Here is a 21,823-nt window from a genome sequence, read left to right as displayed (position 1 = left end):
ATTTAGCCAGTAGTTAGATGCCCACTGCTCAACAAAGGCTGCTTCCCAGTGATTTCAGGCTGCTCCTATCCCATGCCAGGGCACCTCGTAGAGGTTCTTACCACATCGTTCTACCTTCGTGAAGTCCGTCTCTTAGCCCCTGTACATCCTGTGCACGATCACCCTTGCACAAGCTTCTCCTTTCTTTCAAAAATCTGATCCGTTCATTTATTAACAGCGTTAGCCAGATGTGGAGCAGAATCCACAGGGTGCCCCTGCCTGCCCTCATGCGGAACACGCTTCTTTGCCCTTTCAAGCTCACCCAAATTTCCCACTCGACTTCGTGAGCTCACAATTTCCCACTCTGTAGCCAACACTACACGACTGCTTTCTTTCGGCACCTGCAATCCCGGGGGGCACAAAGTTCTACACAAATGGGAATTCGCCGTTTTTCCGCTCCCACCAAAAACACCCTTTCTATTCCTCTACTTCTACAATTCCAGAACAAAGTGCAAATTTTGCAGCTGCAGTAGCCCGTTTGCATTGCATATGACAACAAATACACTTGGAGATGGCCCTAGCACTGAGACTCCATGACAAATAAAATGCAACAAATATATGCTGCAGTGATGGTAATTCTCAACTGCCATGCACATTTCCTTGTGGCTACTGCCAGGATGATATCACTTTCTACTCGCACAAGAACCATCAGACAGGCACTTGAAGGAGCACTGTTTTTATGCTGCAAACAATACCTCTTCGCCAACAACAATGGAAATTGATCAAAAACTGGTGAGCAGTCAGCAAAGAAATCGTTACAATGCATTTATGCTGGACCAATGTCACCAGCAGAACAGACAGCAGTTCTGGGCAATGCCGGAAGGTCACGTTGCCGTGGCCGCAAAACTGCAAAACCCATGCCCCCCTTGTCTGTGGTAGCCTCACGAGGTCTGCACAGGCCCGCCTGGGCTTGCAGTGGCAACCGGGCCGTGGGAAATTTGAAAAGTAATTTGCATAATTAGACGTTATTCATTAGGTCGAATTTTTAATTGGGGCACATTTGAGTTTGTTTCTGTCTATGATGTTGGCCTTCCACTGGTTCTTGAAAAGGTGGCATTAATGTTTTGCCAAATTTGATGGCCCCACTGAAGAGCCCACCCCAGGCGAATGAGGCCTCCCACAGGAGCAGCGCAGCCGGCTGCAAAAATTGCTGGAAGGCATCTTGACAAACCACTATATCATTTTTCAGGACTATGCATGAGGTGCGAGTCCTCCTTTAAGGCTGCTTACATGTGGGAATGTGAAAGCATTGCACTCTACTGCAAGCTATGTGATCCCCCATGTCTAAAGGTGGCCATGTCATGATTATTGATTTCATTCACAGATTGTAGGGCTCAATGCACCGATGCAACGCAGGCGATAGGGCGCCCCATAGTGGAGGGCTCAGGATTAATCTTGACCACCTGGGGATCTTTAACGTGCGCCGAAATCTCGAACACACGGGCGTTACTGCTTTTTGCCTCCATCAGAAAAGCGGCTGCCGCGGCCGGGAATTGAAACCGTGCCCTCGTGCTCAGCAGCACAGCGCCTTAGCCACTGATCCACCGCAGCGGGTGATGTCACGATTATGGCACCTCCCGTTGCAACAATGTCTTCATCATCACAGGGATGTGTGATCTTGACGTAACGGCGGCAGTTGCATCTGCAGCGAACGGCCACCCCTGGGCTCGCTGGATGCAACTGTCCCATTCCCTTGGGTCTTCTGCTGAAGCAGCATACTCCCGAGGGTGACCCCGCTTCACAGCTGCCAAACACAGCCAGTAGAAGCACGTCCAGTGAGGCGATTGTGTCCTCCCATTACCATCGCCACGATTTGCTCCAATCGCCCCATTTCCGTCTTATTTCTGTTCCTCTGATGGAGAAGCTCGGCCAACCACCTCGGTTATCCCTACAAATACGCCATTAGTATGACCGCGATTAGCTGCTTCTGTAACATACCATGCTTAAATTACTCCCGTAGGCCTAATCTTGCGTTAAAACGATGACACCCCTGTAGTTAGAGGTAAATTTCAACCAGTCTGGGCTTCTCTAAACACGAGCAGCAAAATTATCGTCGATTGCGAAACTACTCGGCCATCCTGGCAAACACAAGCGAGCTTGCATGAGGGCAACACATAGCTACGCACACAAACTGTGCAACCATAGGATATACAGTTAGTTGCATTTTTACCCAAGATTTGCAGATGATGGCTTTATAGTGAAGACTGGCATACAGCCAGAGTACTTACGGTGCTCAGGAGGTATACTTCAGTACCCCTCACTTCCTTTAACAAGAACAAAAGATACGCACGCATACAGAGCCGTGAACGTCGCGCCAAGGGGTTTCGACCCAGCGAACACATTTTCTCTGCCTTTAACACTACAGGAAGAGGGTGAACATATCGCACGTCAATACTGCAGGCTCGCAGATCTAGCTACGCTTGTCGAGTACCATTTAGATGAAGACTTAACATCAAGCAAAACAACCCATTCAATGAGTGCTCTTGGTTTAGAGCCACCCACACGGCGATTGGTATATGCACGGAAACGGAGAAGGAAAAATTGACCGTCCCGCTATGAAGTGAAACGCGACAGTACTTGTTACGCCAACGCTTTCCGGACTGGCCGGCTCACAGATTTGTCATACACGGAGATGTACGGAACAAAGTTTTCTCGTCAAATTTGCGGGAATCTCGTGGCGCCTCGTCTCGAGCTCACTGGAATCAGCCTCAGAAGCCATTTCCGCGCACAAATCAGATGGTCGTTCCAGACCCGCGAGCCCTGTACCAGTCTCGGGTCCGATATCCTCCTGAGTACCAGCAATGGGAAATTTGTCCAAAATATTGGACATCGAAGACCGAGCGATTACAGCTTTTCCAAAGCTCCTATCGCCGTAAAACCGGTTGTCCAATACCTTGGACAACTGGTGCTGCCATCTGTACCGTGGTTTTGAAATTAGAGGTCTCGAAGCGCCGCTAGGAGTATTCATAATGGCGGCGTTGAGTGGTGCGGCGTTCTACGGTGCCAACCGCAACCGTAAGTACTTTTTTTCGCACTTTGAGCTTATTTAATGTCATTTCATCGGTTAAACGTCAAAGATAATGTTGCAGAGAGCACACGCAGCTAAATATTTCAGCTCTTAACGTCCTTCCTTTTGCCTACGCGGTGTGAGCTTTGACATGTCCAAAAGATTGGACGTCGGGACTGAACCAAGTTGCTTTGTGTGAATTACGTGGCGCGCTGCAGTGTGAACAGAACGTGCTTGCTTCCGATTGCTACTAGGTTGCGGTATGATATGAAATTCTTTTTCATTTAGGAAAAAGGCCACGCGTCAGTGATGAGACGGCCGAAAGAATCCTTGAACGAATCGCTGGAACGGCCACGTCCGACATTGATCTTTCGGACAGTGACGACGACACTTTGGTAGACACTACATTTTCGGCTCCACTTGATACCCTGAGCTCTGAAGAGGACGAAAATAGCGACGATGAACGCCCGTCCACCTCGAAGACGACAAAGGGGCAGTCATGGAAACGCCATGATGGGTAAGGAATAGTAGTAGTATGCGTTTTGGGAAGGGGGGGGGGGTGGGCTAATGTACTGCAGGAGTGTGCATTGTGACGGTCGGTCATTGCCATGTGAACGGATCAAAAGCAACTCTGCTCTTTTACGCTGTTTTTCTTCATGCAGGCCGCTTCCGTCTTGGATTCCTGACTTCACATCCACCCCTGATGACAGTCAACAACGGGTTTCGTGGAGTCCAAGTGACTACCTCGTTCAGTATGTGCCACATGAAGTCTTCGAGATGATGGCTTTTGCCATGAACACGACACATGTCCAGGAGACTGGAAAAAGTCTGGAGACCTCAGTAGAAGAACTCAAAATGTTTTTTGGGATTTCACTGACAATGTCCTGCCTGTGCTACCCGCAGATTCGCATGTACTGGATGAAAAAGACAAGGGTGCCTCTTGTTGCGGATAACATGACAAAGAACCGGTACTTTCAACTTCGGCGCCGGCTGAATCTAGTTAACGAACTTGATGTAAGTGAGCAAGAAAAAGAGAAAGACAGGCTCTGGCGCATAAGACCACTGGTGTCATTTCTACTGGAAGGGTGTCACAAGCTTCCTCGGGAAGAGAATGTCAGCATCGACGAACAAATGATCCCGTTCAGTGGACGAAAGCAGCTGAAGCAGTTCGTACCACGCAAGCCAAACCCAGAGGGGCTTAAAAACTTTGTGCTCGCAACGCCAGGTGGATTAATCCTCGATTTTGAGATCTATCAAGGAAAAAAGGCAGCATTGTATCCAGGCAGCTCCGGAATAGGAGAATCCGCAGTGCTGAGGCTCATTGAGACGCTCCCTCCCGGAACGAAGGTCTACTTCGACAGATACTTCACATCAGGGCCGCTGCTGGATAAGCTAGCAGAAAACGGAATCGCTGGCACGGGAACAATTATGAACAACCGGATCCCAAAAGGGGTGAAACTATCCAGCGAGAAAGAGCTAAAAGAAAAAGGAAGAGGGACGTCAGAGATGTTTGCGAGAAACGACAAAAAACAGGCAGTTGTACGTTGGTACGACAATAAGCCCATTACGTTGATGTCCTCTATCCATGGCCAGCACCCAGAAGACACATGCCGTAGGTGGTCCAGGAAAGAAAAAAAAAACACATTGATGTGCCCCGGCCAGATGTTGTACGGTTGTACAATGTCAACATGGGAGGAGTTGATCTCGCAGATCGTATGATCAGCTATTACAGAATCAAAGCTCGAGTGAACAAGTGGACCATCAGAAGCATCTTCCATCTATTCGACATTGCGTTAAGCAACTCATGGATGCAGTACGTGCAAGACATGCGGGCGCAACAAAAGCGCCAGAAAGAGATCTTGAAATTCCTGGAGTTTCGTCTGTCTGTTGGTGAGGAACTAATCGCGCAAGCTCAGAGTCAAAATGAAGCGGAGAGTGACTCCGACGAAGAGTGGTGCCCACCACCAAAAAGGGCTCCGTTGCCTCCAGTCGAAGCAAGAGCAAAGACGCTAGGCCATTTCCCAAGACTGACAGATGCTCCTAATGCGGCCCGCTGCAGGCTCGAAGGATGCAACAAGAAGACGAAGTTCTTCTGCACAAAGTGTCATTTGTTCTTTTGCGTCACCAAAGACAGGAGATGCTTCGAAAATGCTCACACCAAGTGAATGAAGGAGCTCACACAAAGTGAACAAAGCAGTTTGTAAATAAAATGTTCCTACGTTTACCTGATCAAATTATTTATCACAAAAAACATCTTGCGTGTAACAATACCACTGCATTAGAAAAGACCGCATAGAGTCCCAATGTCCAATATAAAGGACAATGCGGCACACACGTCCGAAAGTTTGCAGTGAATAATAAGTTGTTATTATTATATCCAGAGGCCCTCATAAACTAATTTTGAAAGTTTCACAAAAATCCGTTGCACTAAAATCAGTCTGGGACTCAGGAGGATATACGAGTAGAAGGGCAGAATTTGAAACAGCTCTCTGCAGGCCAGCTGCTAACTCGATGCGGTTAACAAATTGGAAAAAAAGAGAGAACGAAAAAAAAAAAAAAAAAGAGCTACTACGCGCATCGCACAAGCGCACTCACACGGAAAGCCCGTTGAGTTTACGGTTTCCAGCCTCTCGACCGAAGCCACACTTTGGCCCTAAAAATCGCTTCGTTCCTTTTTAGGCTCGAGCGGCTTTCCCGCAGCGAGCATCACCTGTAGAAGGCCGGCATTCTCGAGGGCCGGCCCAGCTATGCACGCGGGCTATCCAAAAAAAGACTCGTTACGCACCACGCCAGCTGCGGCCATGGAATCCGATTTTGTGGCTTCCCGGTCGCTCCCGAGGAGTGGCGGCTGAACGCCGAGCTGCTGGCGAGTTCTTCCCACCGATCACAGGTTTCTTTTCTTCAGATACTTGGCGCAGTCATGCGAGGCACCTCAAGAAGACACTCGCTCAGAGACCTCTCTCCGCCGGACCGCTTGTCTTCCGTTGGCTACGGCTGGTGGGGGTTGCTAGACGAACGTCACGCCGGCCCCATCACTGTTGCCAAGCCGCCACTCGTGACAGGTCGTAACCCCCGGAAGGCTCCCAGGGCCTTCACGCCTTGTCCTACCTTGTTTGTTAATGTTCGAGCTGGTTTCCGCCAAGATATGTACAAGCTAGCACAGACTGGGGCCATTCCGCAACATTGTTACCCAGCACTGATGATTCATGGGCACATGATGTTACCGTGAGGCACCATGCCACAGGCAACCACAGGCGTCAGTGCTTATGCATGAAAATTTTACAAATGAGCTAGAAAGAAAAGGCTATCTGAAAGAATTTTACCTTTTCACATCATTTTGTTGTTGTGGCTAACGGGACTAGAGTAAGCCAGAGGCAGGAAGGAAGATTGAAAATGCTTGAGACACCCGGCCGGGATAAAGTGGCCGAGGAGCACTAAAGATTCCAAAGAGACAGGGAGATGCATCTTCAACCCTTCCTCTACGTCATTAGCTCCATCCATGGAAGAAACTGAACATCCATGGGTTGGCTGCATTAGTTCCCTTCAAGGCTTCATTGACTTTATCAAAACCTTCGACTTCTGGATTTTTTGGAATGCAGATGCAGCTTTCTCGCTTTGCCCGAGGCAGGAGCTACGCATAAATGAAGCAAGCTTTCGGCGGTATAGGTTGTATTTACTGGCGACAGTGGCGAGGCACGCATGTGAGTGCACCGTCACTGGTTACATCGGACTCCGCGGGATGGCGGTACTCGTCCGTGCTAAACAGATGTCGTGCGCTGGACGTTCCGAACTCTACTGCACCGAACGCAAAGTAATGCCTCGACTCCAATGTGAGTGCAATTAATAACATCTCTGTTGGCATGACCACTGAGAATCGGGTTGAAACCGAGCAGATGATGCACACCGGTGTTTTTTTTCTGAGGCGTGCGGGCGCAGTTGCACAAGCCGCACCATGTCTGCGGTGCTTCAGCCATGTCCGTTTCCAGTGTTGCCAAGCGAAGAAATTGACAGCTAAACTTTTCAGTGAAAACCATCTATACTAGGGCTACATGAAGCTTTGTGCTACACACACAGTACCAAAACTTAATGCCCTGAGGGGATCACATACCCGACTAATTTAGGTAAAATTAATTTGCCCTGCTTGGTTATTAGCAACTAATCATGCTATTTAGTAGTTAACCTGGAGCTACTGTTTTCATCTGAAGCAAATTATTGTTTTTCTGGCCATTTTGGGATTAAGCTTGTTCTGCTGCACAATCACTGCATTTCGCTTCAGAAAAAAATCATGTAGCATTACTCCAGTAGCGTTCAACTAATCCGCTTGGATTGAATCCTTCGCATTTGAAGCGCAGATGCAACACTTTTGGCCAGAAAGCGTTATTTCCACCCGGTAAATAAAATGGCAGCTTTTTTTAAAATGGCTTGTTGCCACCCTACATTTAACAGCAGACTTCACCTTATATTTTCCAGGAATTACGAGTCGTTTTCATAGTTCATAATCGGCAATGATTGCAAATATGCATGCAGTTAAGTTGTACAACAGCTATGGCAGTTCTTGCGATGCATTTCTCTGACCTTAAAATAATGCATATGCTCAAAACAAGTGTTGTACACTCTATAGATGCTACAAACCGCATTTGTCTCTAGTTTGGAATGATATATGCAGCAAACACATCAATGAGTGAGAGACAGCTGGGCGAGTCGGAAGGGGTTCATATTCAAAATTTAACTGCGCGAAAGACGGATACAAGAAAGGATACAAGAACTGCGCTCGTCCGTGTCCTTTCTTGTATCCGTCTTTCGCGCAGTTAAATTTTGAATATGAACACATCAATGAGACAGGAAATCTGCACAAAACAGATAGACAACATGTCTTTAATGTGTTGTTTTAAACTGTACATGTTGTTCCATGGTGCACACAAATCAAAAGACAACTGGCACGTATATACTGGCTTGCAGTTTCAAAACACTCTTCCTTAAGTAAGTAACAATGCACGTATACTACAATGTGCAAGCTATTCGTGTAGCACATTTGCTGCTTACATTCCAACAAACCTTGAAGGACTGCATGTAACATCACCCATGTTGTCATGGCAAACATCATCTTGTTTACACAGCAGACTTCATCCAGCAGCCCCCCCAAATTTTGATATATCTGCTACGGAAACAACGCCTACGCTCTGTGACACAGGTTAATTTATGATTCTGAAATGATGACGCATTTGTTTACAAACCCCTTGGATAAGTAGCAAACTACAGAACGTTTAAAGACAGAAGAGTCAGGTACATGGGCCCTGGTTAAAAAACATATCTTACAGATGGTAGAACACGCTGTTGGGCAAGTTGGTTTAAACTTCGGGCGCAATTGAACAAGGACAACAGAAGGATGACAAACACAAGTGCTTGCATGCGTCGTCTTTCTGTTGTCCTTGTTCAATCGCGGTCAAAGTTTTTACCAAATTACAGATGGTGTTCGTGCCAGTCAGCTGGACGAGAAACACATGACAGAACATAAAGGGTGAAAAGAAAAAAATAGCTGGCCGAAGTTAATGCCTCCCATGACGTCCCACATCACCTGCACCAAAGCATTAGCAAGAGAGAGCTTCAATTTATTGTGAACACTTTCTGTAGATGTAGAGGGCGGCAATATTCAAATACTGATAATGAAACGTTGCTTTTTGGTTTTCATGTGGTAAGCAGTACTTCTCCACCCAGTAATGGTGAAAAATTGAACCAAGGTGGCCAGTCTAGAATTGCACCATGTTCACTGCAACCCGGGAGTACACATGGATGTGCTGGGGCAGGTGGGCCCTTGTAACATCACAGTGACGTCAATTAAAAACCGGTGACGTCACGCACGTTCACTGCACTGCCTGCTGTGATGCAGTCTGCACTGGCTTGCGCATTTCTTCCATTCGGCAGACAGAGCTTGGGGGTGGCGACCGTTCTAAAAGTCACTCAGAAATTTGTGTAATTAGATGTTATTTACGAGGCTCACTTTCTAAATAGGACACACTTCAGTTTGTTTCTACACACAGTCTTGACCTTCAATTGGTTTTTGAAAGCCTGGCGTCAATTTTCTGGCCACTTTGCCAAAGTTGATGAGGCCAGTTGACCGCCTGATGACGGGTGGTGAAACGAGAGTACCAGAAACCGCAGCACAGCAGAGGCTTTCTGGTTCTGGAAAGCCCTCTACGACAACGCCCATTACAAAGGCACAGAATAGCCTGTTATCATCGTGACGGCAGCAATTACCCCAGTGTCTGTCATACTTGCAGCCAGGGATATCAAAGTTATTTTGAATAAATCATCTGCACAAACTATGGAAACCAATTATGCCATTTTTTTTAGGCTTCTGAATCTGGCGCGAGTACTACTTCAAAATGATTTGGGAAACTTCAAAAGTCAATGACGACTGCTTTGAGAATATCCAATGACGACTGCTTTGAGAATATTTTTAGCAAACATGGATGCAAGGGTTTCGTCCGAAAAGTCTCCTTTAAATGACGGTCCCACACCTGCCAACCTGGTGGCCACGAAAATCGGGAGATCGTCTGCAGAGGGGAGGAGGGAGTTCTTTTGTAGCACACGTGACCTGTCTAGCCTACGAGATGAGCCTCGAGTTCAAGGCCACAATCTGCAAATTCGAAATGACATTGCTGTGGACCAAGAAATTGCCCACGGTCCCCTGCTTCTCAGCAGCGCCAACAAAGTTCCACTGCTTTTCCCGCCATAAGCCACACTCATGTTGCATGCACAAATCGCGCAAAATAAGAAGTGCTCGCCTTTCCGGGCTGGCACAACACACATAAATCCTTAGGAAAAACTGCAAAGACTCCTTTGCAAAGACTGCAGAAAGAACTCCTTCAGCTTCGACAATGCCATGTTGTCAACGGAGCTATAAAAAAATCGCACGCTCATTCAACTCAAATAGCCTGTATACGACTTCGGTGTATTTCGCTGGCTACCTAACTCATGATGGCATTACGATGCGGCAGTGCCACTTGATGTGTATCTTTTTTTTTTTTTTGTGGCGCAGTTGGGGCACTTTTTAGGGAGACATGACCGTTCCCACACAGTCGGGAGGATAGGAAAAGATCTGGAGTGTCCCATAAAAATTGGGAAAGCTGGCACGTATGTTGTCCAAGAACCCCCCTTTTCTTCATTTCACTTCAACATCAGCAGAAATGCAAAAAGGTGGCTTTGCCACCTGACACAAACATTTCACTTTGCTTGGCACACGCTTTTGGCCCTTTAAGAGCGTGCCCTACGTCATCACCCCTTGAGGCCCACTGCAGGGTCCTCCATCATCTCTGCAAAGCCAGAGGGAATCCCAGGCACTCTCACGGTCAAGAAACACCAAGAGACACCAGAGAAGAAACTGCATACATAGAAGCAGTTAGTGCAGCACTATGTCGGCCGACACTGCCTAACACAGCCCTCACTGGCATAAGTGGCACGGCCACTTTTGTGACTCTGCTTGTCGAGTCCCACCAAATGTTTCACAAAAAGATTACTATCAACCATAACAAAAATATGGCAGGTGCAAGTACGGTCGGAAGAAAACCATGCGAACAGTGATCCTCGAGCAGTATCACAGTGCCATCCAGGAAGGCAGACACTAACCAAGGTTATGGAAGGCCTGTGTATTGCAGCAGCCTGAGTCAACATACTGACTTTTCTTTCAGGTACCTGACCAAATACCGTATTTTCGCGCGTAAAACCCACACCAAAACGTGAAAGTTTCAGTGGCAAAGTAGGGGTGCAGATAATACGCGGAGTTTTTCCTCTAGTGCAGCTTCACGGCAATGCGCATTGTGCCGTGAAGCTCCTCCGCAGTAACACTGACTAAGCCTTCCATGGCACCGATTGTGCAAAACGTACAAGGACAAGAAAGAAAAAAAGAGGACGAGCGCACTCTAACTGCATTTTATTAGTGAATTGCGACTTTCGCCTTGCAGTCAGGGTATTATACCTGCTAAATATATGCTTTTTCTGTCTACATAGTATGTGATGTGTTGCTTGAGTTTCGGTGCAGCCTTTCCTGTATGAAATGTGTGGGCAATACGCGAGGATTTTTTTTTCCTTTTCTGGTGGGCTGAAAGTGAGGGTGCGGATAATATGCAGGGGCAGGTTATACACACGAAAATACGGTACGTCTTTGCTGACACCACCAAACACGCAGTGCTTTGGGTGAATTGAAATTGTGGCATAAATTGTTTAATTTCTCAGTGAAGAAAGCACCGTTTCCTTTTGGGCAAGCACTGGGGGTACTATAAAACACCAAATCTTTTGAATGCAACAAACTTGTGTTTTTGTCTTCATGGCCCCCGCAAGTGAAACAGTGGCAGCATTTTTCAGTTTGGCTTTGACTGAAACGCCATTTTTTTTCCCTGTCTTTCTTTTCCTCACCGCCCTCTGAATGGCTGCCTCTTCCCGGGGGTTTTTTTTATGCCACCCGCCATTCCCCTACCTTCTCCCTCAAAAAAACCCGCCACGTCCAATGCAAGCCAACCATTCTTTTGCTCCTCTTTCACCTGGGTTTGTGGGCGGGTGTGTCTGCTGCCTTCTAACTGCTTCCCTGGGCGGCCAGACAACGTGGTAAGTGGTTGGCACAGGTTCTATGCCACCTGTTGGCATTCCGCTGCGCAGTCAAAATGAGGTGCCGTGGTCGCTATCCTCTTGTCCACCAGGTGCCACCGTCACCTCCTTCGCTAGTTTTCATTCTGTCATTCCCTCTCACCCGACACGACGTGTGTTTTGCCTCCTCCCATACGTACTCCTGCCCCACGACTGCGCTGGACTTTGAAAGAAAACGAAAAAAAATTTGACGCTAGCTGCACCCCACTATTTTTCTGTACCTGTCTTGGTGTGCAACGGAAAATGAAGGAGTTAGCAAGCAGTCATTAAGAATCAATTCTTCTATGGACCTGCCCTGCCCTGCAAACCTCTCGCCTGCAACACCTCTGAGGCACAGGGCTCCCACCTTGAAGACCCCCTGATCTACAGCGGTGGATCTGGGGCCCTCAGTACCGGTCTCTGCTTACGTTTCTGCATGACACAAATGTGATGTTGTATATACCGTAAAATCCCGAGAGATGCCCCACCCCCGAAAGATAACCCACCCCTGTTTTTGGCACGATTTTTCATTTTTTTTTCAAAAACACCGAAAGATAACCCACCCCTGCCAATAGCATCATCCCAGCCTGGGATGACGCCCGTGGAAACGAGGTTAGCTTGGGCGGCCGTGAGCGGCCGTGAGCGAGGAAGTTGCCGCCCGCTCCTTGCAACGGTGCGGTATATCAACAGCCCTGGATGGACCAGAAGGCGGAGAGCTTCATGAGCGGCTCGCTTCGGCTATCCCTCCTTCTGCTGCCCTGCCAACCACGTCGAACCCCGTGCGTGAGGAGGTGGTCGACCTTTTGTTTGACAGTGAAAGCGACTGTTCGTTCGACGGTTTTGACGACGAATTAATACAGTGATAATAAACACGCGTTCGTTCTTTGGCTGCGATACATTTCTCAAGTTTTTTTTACTGCACACCGAAAGTTAGCCCATGTCATATTTTCACTTGATTTGCTCTCCATCTTAGGTGGGCTATTTCTCAGGATTTTACGGTATAACTGTTATGCCGTAAAGCAAACTCTCGCAAAAAAAAAAAAAAATTATTGTAACATCCTTCTAAGCAACAGCTTCAGGGGCTTTGCTTTTAATGGGGGTTTTAACCCAAATGCTGCAGTACGCACAGAAAGAAAAAAAAAATCAAGATTCACGGGCATATGCAGGATTTCATTTTGGGGGAGGGGGGACCTTAGAAAAAGGGAGCACGGAAAACATAATAGCGCAAAAGGAAAAAAACAAACACAAAACAAGTCTAAAACGGAAGCAATTCAGAATAAAAAGTAAACTTCAGATGCTGTGACCATACACTGAGTGACCTTGGGATTGTTTTGTGCATCTCTGCTTTCCGTCAGGGAAAATGCAAGATGGCCAATTAGAGCCCCACATGGAAGCAGTGCCAGTGCAGGTCCAGTGCATTGTCTGCGATCGTAAAACAAGGATCCGAACCCCTTGGGCTTGTGGCCCTGTCCATTTCAGGACGGGCCCTCTGCACACGTCCGTGGGAGCAGGCTCGACTCGGGAGTGCCGCACGAGTCGAGTGCGGCACTCGTGCGCGGTGCTTCGGGCACGCTTTTCCCACCAGCGGTGCCATGGCTGTGCACACAGCATCAGCAAGGGTGAACAGCACATGGCACGCAACAAGGCGGGCCACACAAACACACGCAAAAAAGAAAAAGGACACCCTCGACGGGAAAGGCACAGGCGGGTGGTTGATGGCATTTCCAACCTGCAGCACTGCTTTGCCACACATGTTGGTCTTGACCCCAAAAGGCAGAAGGCACCTTTTGCAGAGCGACCAGTAATGAGAGTACAAAAGCTATTATGTACTTAATGAGCCAGACACCACATCTTTGCCGCTTGGCTGATTACACTGTCATTCAACGCCTCTTCCAGTGCCTGCCAAGCTGCGACAACGTGCAACGGTAAGCATATGCATGGTCTCGTATTTGCAAGTACAAGATAGGACAGGGGTTCTGCAAGATAGAAACAATCTGCCGTCAGGTTGCAGGTGGCCCCCAATGGTGCCACCGGGTGTACGACACCAGCCCGTGCAGAGGTGAAACTGCTCGGCTATTCCGACAGCGTGGGTAAGGTGCACTGGGACACCTACAAGTGGCACACAGTAGTCGCGTCATATGGCGCAAAAAGCCACCTGCCATTCTCAGCATCATTACCAACAACGTCTATGTAGCTTATCACGCCTCAACTTAGTTGAAAAGTCTGAACCTGGCGGCTCCACAGCTATGCAGCAGCAGCGATCACAGAGCAACGTCTTGCCAAGACACGCCCAATCACCAGCAAAGTGATTACGCAATGGGCCGTAACTCCTCAGTGCCACACTCGCTCGTGGCGGACTAATGCTAGATTCACACTGTGCGCGCTCGTGGGGCCATCGGAGCTCTCACTCGAGCAAACAACGTCGGAGGCTTCTGCTGCGTCGAATCGATGATGAACAGCGACGTCGTGAGCTTACGCCGCCCGTGCAGGGTTTGCGGCTGCACTTTAGGCCAAGCCAAGCCACGCTGCAGGCCGTCTCTGGGCTGGCCTCATCTGCTTATGAGAATGGTCGAAAAGGGGTTGGGCCCCTTCCGGGTTCCACTGTCAGGCTGAGAAGGGCCTGAAACGGCACGCAAGAACAGCACGAAGGGAAAGATGGTTTGCACGGACAAGAGCACGCACGCACACAAATATGCAGTCAAACTTCAATGTAACGAAACCCCCAATGTAACCAACCATGTATTTTCACCCTCTGCGTAATGAAGTCCCGTTTGCCGAAATTTCAAAGTAACAATGTTTCATGAACAACAAGGCACGAAATTTTGGTTGTAGAAGTAGATTTTGGTAGACGCAAGCGCCAAAACGGGGTCTTGATAAAACGCGAACGGCAACTGGGGCCACCCAATGCTGCAGATGCAGTGATCCACGGACTTCATGAGCAAGCTCCTGGCCTACAAACTGCATTAGGCAGTGCCACCACTTTGTCCTTCGTTCCGAGTTCGCTCACGCTTGCTGGGTTCCATCGTTCCTGCAAGTGCTGGGCCAAGCATTTGTGGGTCGCTATGAGCCTTGTGGGTGCATTTTTTCCATGCCCGCATCAGCGGTAGTGCATTGGCGGCGGCTTCTGCCTCAGCCGATAAACCGACTTGCGCTGCGCGCGGCAGTGGGAGCAGCCTGTCGACTTGTGCCAACAGAGAGGCACGCACCACATGGAGGGAGCTTCGAAGCACTCGGGCATGGCCGGCTCGGGGATGCCACAGGCCCCGCCAGAGATGATAAGGCTTAGCACCGTGGAGGATATTTGACGGGCACTTTCCTAAGTGGTGCGTACGACGTCTTACAGTGCAGTTTTCGTCCACATTATCAGTTTCTTTCCCACATAAACAACTTTGTTTGCCCCTCTTATTGTGTTTTAGCGAGCGGTTAGAAGCAGTCGCTGGAGCTACCCGCACAGTGCGGGTAATTTCTGCAGCTGCATCAGCGCACCTGCGGCTTGCACAGCGCGTTTTTGAGAGCAGAAGACGCTCCATGCGGTTCACACTGATGCCCGCATAGACGATTAAGCTTCGACGGTGCTTTGCCCCCCCTTCAGGCGATCGTAAGTAGCTTGAGCTGCCTGCTTCGCTTCACAGCTGCCGCATTGTGCGGGTGGTACCGTATAAACCGGAATATAGGTCGAGTTTTTTTCCAAAAAAATCCGCACTAAAGTCACCCCTCGTCTTATATAGCGGTCATTGGCAGAACGTAAATCGTTGTCTGGCGACAATGTGCAAGCGTAGTCCGTCGCCAATCGCCATCGGCATTCGTGTCGGACTGCTCTCTCGCTCTATCAGGCCTTTATTTGATTTCGCTTTTCTGTAGTTTTTTGTCTTTTACTCGTCTATTACGTGTGCGTGCGTACATTTCTGTACGTCTCTGTTCCGAGATGAGTGGCGGCAGTCGACGCCAGTTCACCGCGGCGTTTAAGCTGACGGCGATTGAGTCACCGAGCAGAATGGGAATATAGCGGCGTAACGCCAGTTAGGCATTTCAGAGAAAAGTGTGCGGTACTGGCGGAGCCAGAAAGCTAAGCTGTGCGCGTGCAACCCCCGAAACCGATCGTTCTGTGGACGTCAAGCGGTGCAACCCGAGTTGGAGAACAAAGTGGTGGACTTCGTCCGGGAACTTCGTCCGGGAACTTCGTCCGGGAACTTCGTCCGGGAACTTCGCTCACGATCGCTCCGGAGGCCATGCGCGGACCGGCTCCGCGAACTGTACAATGAGTGGATAGCCGGCGACAACAAAAAGACCTATACGGGCCGGTTGCGACCGTGTCAAGCTGGGTGTCCTTCTCTGGGCAGTCGCTGCCCGACGACATGGTTACACGAGCGTTCAGGAAGTGCTCCATCAGCAACGCGCCTGATGGCATGGAAGATGACAGTGCGAAGCAGTCATCCTCGAACGACTCTGAGAGCTCGGACTAGTGACTTCGGCAGGCATAGTGAGTGGCAGTGACGGACGGGCGTCGAAAATAAATATAGACATTGTGAGTGCGCTTCTGTGCCGAATTATTTTTTTGTCAACTTTTCCCACCTCAAGGTAGGGGGTCGACCTATATACCGGGTCGACCTATAATCTGGTTTATACGGTACGCCTGTACCCGTGGCGAAGTCAGTGCGGCAGCTGTGCATGCGCACCACATTTTCACTTGCAAGTGCCGCTTCACGTGGTTAATCCTTCATTTTAACCACGAATTTCAATGTAGCGAAATTTCAATGCGACGAAGTAAATCCCGAACTCTACCGACTTGGTTACAGGGTGTCCCAGCTATCATGCGCCAACGTTTCAAAAAGCAGCAATGACGTTACTCGAAGAAACCCAAGTGCATAAAGTTTCCAGTACAGTGTAGCATAGGCTACTAATTCTTTGGTTAGAAAGATTGAATTAATTAATTGCAATTATTTATCGAACTCGAGAAGCACTGTCATAATCATTACAGTGTCAATGAGGCATGTGCAGGTACCCACGAGAGGCATTTAACAGCGGTATTTTCAGCAGCGAACTATTTGTGTATGTTGGGAATTGCGAAGAAGAGGAAGAAGGTGTGGCTCCTGGCTCGAGGGCATGAGTATCATCATCATTGTAAAGTCCCATCCGCCATTAAAAGGGTCGTTCGATCAGGGGACCCACGGCTTCGTTTCCTGGCGGCGCACCCGCAACGAGGTGTCCGATCCGCAACATTTGGTGCCGAATCCCAAGGGAAAACGAGCGGCTCCCACCGACGGGGGCAGCGAGCGACGGCGGCGACGAGTTTCTTCTGGAAACGGTCGCTCAAGCAACGTCGTCCTTCTCGGAACCGCACCCAGGGGGACAACGCGCGGACCGGGCTACCTACCAAGCGAGTAAGCCGGACTTTTCCGCTTAACAATGGACCGGCTGAAGGTGAAATGCGCTGCAAGGCGAGCCCAGGCGACAGAAATTTTGACCGAGGCGACAGCGCTCATCGAGAGCAACTGCTCGGACCGGCTCGCACTCCGAAAGGTGCTGGACAAGCCCACGGCTATCCGCGAGGAGCTAAGCAAGATCGACGCTCAGCTCGAGGACGTGGTTCCTGTCGAGGAGCTGGAAAGGGAGTACGAGTCGGCGGCCCATTACAACGACCAGGCGCTCGAGGCTCTGACTCGCCTTACGTACCGGCTCGAGGAACTCGGCGTCAGCGACATGGCGCAACCTGCCCCCTCGGCTGCGGTTAGCACGCCACAGGCCCCAACGACGGCTCCATCTCAGATCTCTGGACCCCGTCTGCCCATGCTCACCATCCAGCCCTTTCATGGAGACGTGTGTAGCTGGATGTAGTTTTGGGAGCAATTTAATGGCACAGTCCACACCAACCGGGCTCTCACCGCTACCGACAAGTTTCATTACCTCCGGAACTACTTGTCGGGTGAAGCAGCAGCTGCCATCGCCGGGCTGCCAACAACGGAGGCCTGTTATGAAAGTGCCGTCCAGCTGCTGAAGGACAGGTTCGGCGAAAAGAACCGTATCATACAGCGGCATTTTCGAAACCTCCAAGAGCTACGGCCCGTGACGTCGCACTCTGAGGACAAGGAGCTCCGCAGGCTTTACGACTGTGTTACGCTGAATGTCCGCTGCCTAAACGTACTGGACGTTCCCACAAGCAGCTTCTCAGCAATGCTGTACGACGTTTTGCTGGAGGTGTTGCCAAAGGAAATTGTCTTAGCATTCCACCGCCACGGACGTCTTCAAGGTGATACGCAGGGAGCGGTGCCTTCTGCTTCAGTAGAGGCAACCAGTGCCACAAAGTCCTGCCAGAAGCTAGAGCAGCTCTTGAGATACACGCAAATCGAGCTCGAGGCAAGAGAGCAATGCGCTCCAGTGTCGACTCCTACCGAATCGAGTGACCCTCTAGAAAGTAACGGCCACTCAACGTCGGTTCTGCACGCCTCTCAAGCAGGGATGACCGAAAGGAACGAGTGCTTCTTTTGCAAATCGCTGAAGCACACTACTGAAGCATGCTACGCTTCTCTGAGCATTTCAGAGAAGAAGAAACGACTATCTAGCGCTAGGCGGTGCTACCGATGCACTATGACGGGCCATCGATCAAAGGAGTACCGACGAAAGATAAGGTGTACGACATGCAAGGGAAGGCACGCAACTGTCATGTGCGACCCAGACTATGCATGCAAAGCAAAGAGAGACGAGGCGCACACTGACCCGACCTGCAAAGCCCCGGTGCAGACGCACGACGCCAAGTCGATATCACCTGCCCTCACTAGCTGCCAGTTGGGCGAGGACATTTACCTCCAGACCTTCCGGTCGTGGATCATCGGTCCCAACAGAGCATGTTACATACGAGGCATTTTGGACAGTGGCAGCCAGCGAACATTTCTCAAGGAAGACCTCGTGGAAAAGTTGGGACTGAGGGTTGTGGGGGAGACAAGCCTAACTGTAAACTCATTTGCGTCAGCTGTTCCTTCGGAAAAAAGACGGCGCAAAATAGTGGAGCTGAGACTACGCAGCCAGTTCGACGACGCCGAGCATGTGGTGCGTGCAATTGCTGTACCAACGATTTGTTCGAACGCCCCAAATACGGAAATGAACGGTGCTTTCGTGAAACATCTACGGAAGTGTGGCTTGAGACTTGCTGACGAACGTACCGTTCCCCAAAAATGTAAGGACCAAGGCATCGACCTGCTCGTAGGATCTGACCAGCTGTGGACAACAATGACACGCAGCGATCAAGTGCAAGGCTTAGTAGCTATGAAGACCTCGCTCGGATAACCGCTTCAAGGCCCTGTACGGGAACCGAGTCCTTCGGATCAGAGAACGGCAGGAGTGCCTTGCGTGCTGCTTAGTGCGCAAGTGCCCCGCAACGGCGAATCAACACGGGACCCTGCATGGAGTCTACACAGCAGCGTTATTGTCCTATCTCCAGGCGCTGCATCCATCTCACAGCACACCACAGAAAGAAAGGAAGCAAGGGAACATAAGGGTTTTGAAGTGGACTTACAGGGTCAAAGGCGATCCAGCAAGCATCTGAGTTACCCGGAGCTAGACAACAGATGCCGGATGCGTGAGCGCAGACATACAACTCTTAAGGAATTGAGTCAATTGTCGACATCGCCCCAGAGTTTACAAGTTGCCGATGTGTGCAATGAGTCACAGCCTATGAATTGTGATTGCGAAGACAGTGTTACGGCGCATTCTATGCTGAAGAGAGGAGCTGCTTTGCTAACTGATTCAGCGGTGCGCGAGTACATGAATGGTTACCGGAACCGTTAGCACAGCAGGCACTGTTTCAATGACAATCTGAACACGTCAGAAGCAACGTCGTTTCTAAGCAGCATAGGTCGAAAGAAAACAAGGAACCATACCGAACGGAAACTCAACGGAAAAAAAGGACGGTCTAGACGGAACTGGCATGCACGCTAGATTTTTACCGAGAATGATAGTGCAGTGTTTAGGCCAGGAGCCGCTTGCTTGATGTGGACGTTGTTTCACTCTTTTGTGGCCGGGAGAATGTTGGGAATTGTGAAGAAGAGGAAGAAGGTGTGGCTCCTGGCTCGAGGGCATGAGTATCATCATCATTGTAACTAAATCATCGCCATTAAAAGGGTCGTTCGATCAGGGGTCCCATGGCTACGTTTCCTGGCGGCGCACCCGCAACGAGCTGTCCGATCCGCAACAGTGTACTCATTAATTCTTACTGATATAGAAACCCTGCGAAAAATGAAAAATGCCACGCAACGGCGGCCCTGCCTGCATCATAAAGCAGTGCCCTCGAACAGGCTGCCCCTGCATTAGCCAGAATGAAACAAAGAAAAGCAAGAAAGAGGAAATTGTTTGTGCCTTGCCTTCCACCGCGCCCCAGAGAACTTGCTGTTGCTGCCCCTTCCGTGCATGCCATCATCAGGCTGTCTCTTCAGGCGCGTGACAGGCAAAGCAGTTGCTTTCAATCAGCTTATTTGAGGGCGCCGGTTTATAATGGGGCAGGAGCGCTGTCGTGTGGCATTTATCATATTTCGTGGGGTTTCGTTATCCGTCAGAACAAATGAGTATGCATTTCGTTCGTTGCTGAAAGTACCACACTTAGATGCATCTCGTGGGTACCTGCAATTGCCTCATTGACACTCCAATGATTCGGACAGTACTTCACGAGTTAGATAATTAATTATGATCAATTGATTAAATCTCATTAAAAAATAATTACTGGCCGCTACTCCACTGTGCTGGAAGGATTACTGACAAAGTTTTCTTCGAGTAACGCCATTGTTCTTTTTAAAAATCTTAGTGCATGATAGCTGGTACACCCTGTGTATATACAGTGGAACCCCGATAATATGAATTGCAAAGGACCATGCGAAAGCGGCACAAGACCGGGGTGCGGGTAAATGCCAGCCTAGTAGAGTCTCACGCGACAGGTGGCCTATGAACTCATTTGAACTGCTATGCGTTCTCACATAATTAGCGAACCTTTACCTGTAATCCCAAGTTTATGTATAAAAAAAAGCAATGCCTATTTTGTGCCCCCTCCAATCCACAGCGTCCGAGCTAGCCCACCAGCCAAGCGCCGCACGCGCAGTGCAGCGCTATTTCTAGTGAGCAAATTGAGAGGGGAAAAGGTGGGAGAGTGCAAGTGGCCAGGCCAAGTGAAACGCACGACAGTAGCAGGCGGCGATGAAAGGAGCGGAGCGACAACACGGCTTTGAGAGACACCGGGGAGCAGAGAGCGTCGTGAAAGGCGAGGAAAGCGGGTGCTCGGTCATCGCCGTGGGGTTGCGTGGTACGTGCTTTTGCGTTCGTGGGCTCGATGGGAGCTTCAGATTCACGGTCCGCCAGCCACCTGGACTTTGACTTCTCGCGGTTGGCGTTCTGCCGAAGGTTAACTCCTGCTCGCGAATACCTATCTGCTTGCTTGCGTCTCTTCAGCCAGTAATCTGGCCCACCTTTGCACATCAGGTAGCGTCGAAGGGGGTTAAGAAGGAAGAAAGGCGGCGCAAAAGACGGGGAAAACGCCGGTTTGTACCTGCCAGGGTCCGTCGTATGAAGTGGACCGCACGAGCGCGAGCGTCGTATCATTGGAGTTTTCAATGCACTGTTTCTATAGCGAGTTTGCTGGGACCGTGGTGATCCGTCGTAAGTGTGGGGGACATATCAGCGGGGCTCCACTGCAGCATATAAAGTGAGACAGTGCATACAGGCTCAACGCAGGGCTCCTGCGATGCCCGAAAGGAGTGCACTGTGCGGCAGGCATTGCTGTGAGCACACGGGCTGGTTCCCCTCTCGCGACCAGAAGGCACGCACTGGCCCTGCCAGAGAGCAGGGGGAGTGCAGCAGGCGGGCACACCTGAGACGGGCTTGCCGCACTTGAGCCACTCGTCGAGGCTGATGCGGCTGTCGTCGTTGTCGTCGCAGAAGCGCAGGAAGTTGCGCCAGCACTTGCGCAGCTTCTTGCGCCCGCCGTGCTCCAGGAAGCTGGCCCAGCCGCGCCGGAACTGCTTCCACTCCTTGCGCTCCAGCACCTGCGGCGGCAGCGAGGCGCGAGACCCTGAGGCACCACCGCCACTCCAGTTTGCATCAATGACATTGCTGCCGTAGTAACAGACGAAAATGTTTGCCGATGATTGCGTGTTGTTTAGTGAAATTACTCCCAAAGAA

General features: G+C 49.9%; 2 protein-coding genes across 7 annotated transcripts in view; both read right to left on the bottom strand.

The window, feature by feature from the left end:
• Positions 1–6,052, bottom strand: part of Tfiia-l (transcription factor IIA L) — a 35,590-nt gene extending 29,538 nt beyond the window's left edge. Inside the window, exon 1 of one of the 2 annotated variants that reach the window (XM_077681657.1) lies at positions 5,832–6,052. In XM_077681657.1, the coding sequence (XP_077537783.1) occupies positions 5,832–5,849 (18 nt within the window). In that variant the 5' untranslated portion in view covers positions 5,850–6,052. The remainder of the gene's footprint in view (positions 1–5,831) is intronic. The other variant, XM_077681658.1, reaches the window with a different exon arrangement.
• A 1,851-nt stretch (positions 6,053–7,903) lies between these two features.
• The window catches only part of Magu (SPARC related modular calcium binding-like protein magu), a 54,234-nt gene continuing 40,314 nt past the window's right edge, over positions 7,904–21,823 (bottom strand). For all 5 annotated transcript variants that reach the window (XM_077681652.1, XM_077681653.1, XM_077681656.1 and 2 more), the window contains exons 9-10: positions 21,513–21,687; positions 7,904–14,285 (exon numbers count right to left, since the gene is read on the bottom strand). In XM_077681652.1, coding sequence (XP_077537778.1) covers positions 14,215–14,285; positions 21,513–21,687 — 246 coding nt within the window. In that variant the 3' untranslated portion in view covers positions 7,904–14,214. The remainder of the gene's footprint in view (positions 14,286–21,512; positions 21,688–21,823) is intronic.

The sequence above is a fragment of the Haemaphysalis longicornis genome, unplaced genomic scaffold (assembly GCF_048455015.1).
Source record: "Haemaphysalis longicornis isolate Haplotype H1 unplaced genomic scaffold, Haemaphysalis longicornis Haplotype H1 scaffold_8, whole genome shotgun sequence".
Lineage (NCBI taxonomy): Eukaryota > Metazoa > Arthropoda > Arachnida > Ixodida > Ixodidae > Haemaphysalis > Haemaphysalis longicornis.
The sequence above is the reverse complement of the archived record's forward strand: the minus strand, read 5'-3'. Positions and strand labels throughout refer to the sequence as shown.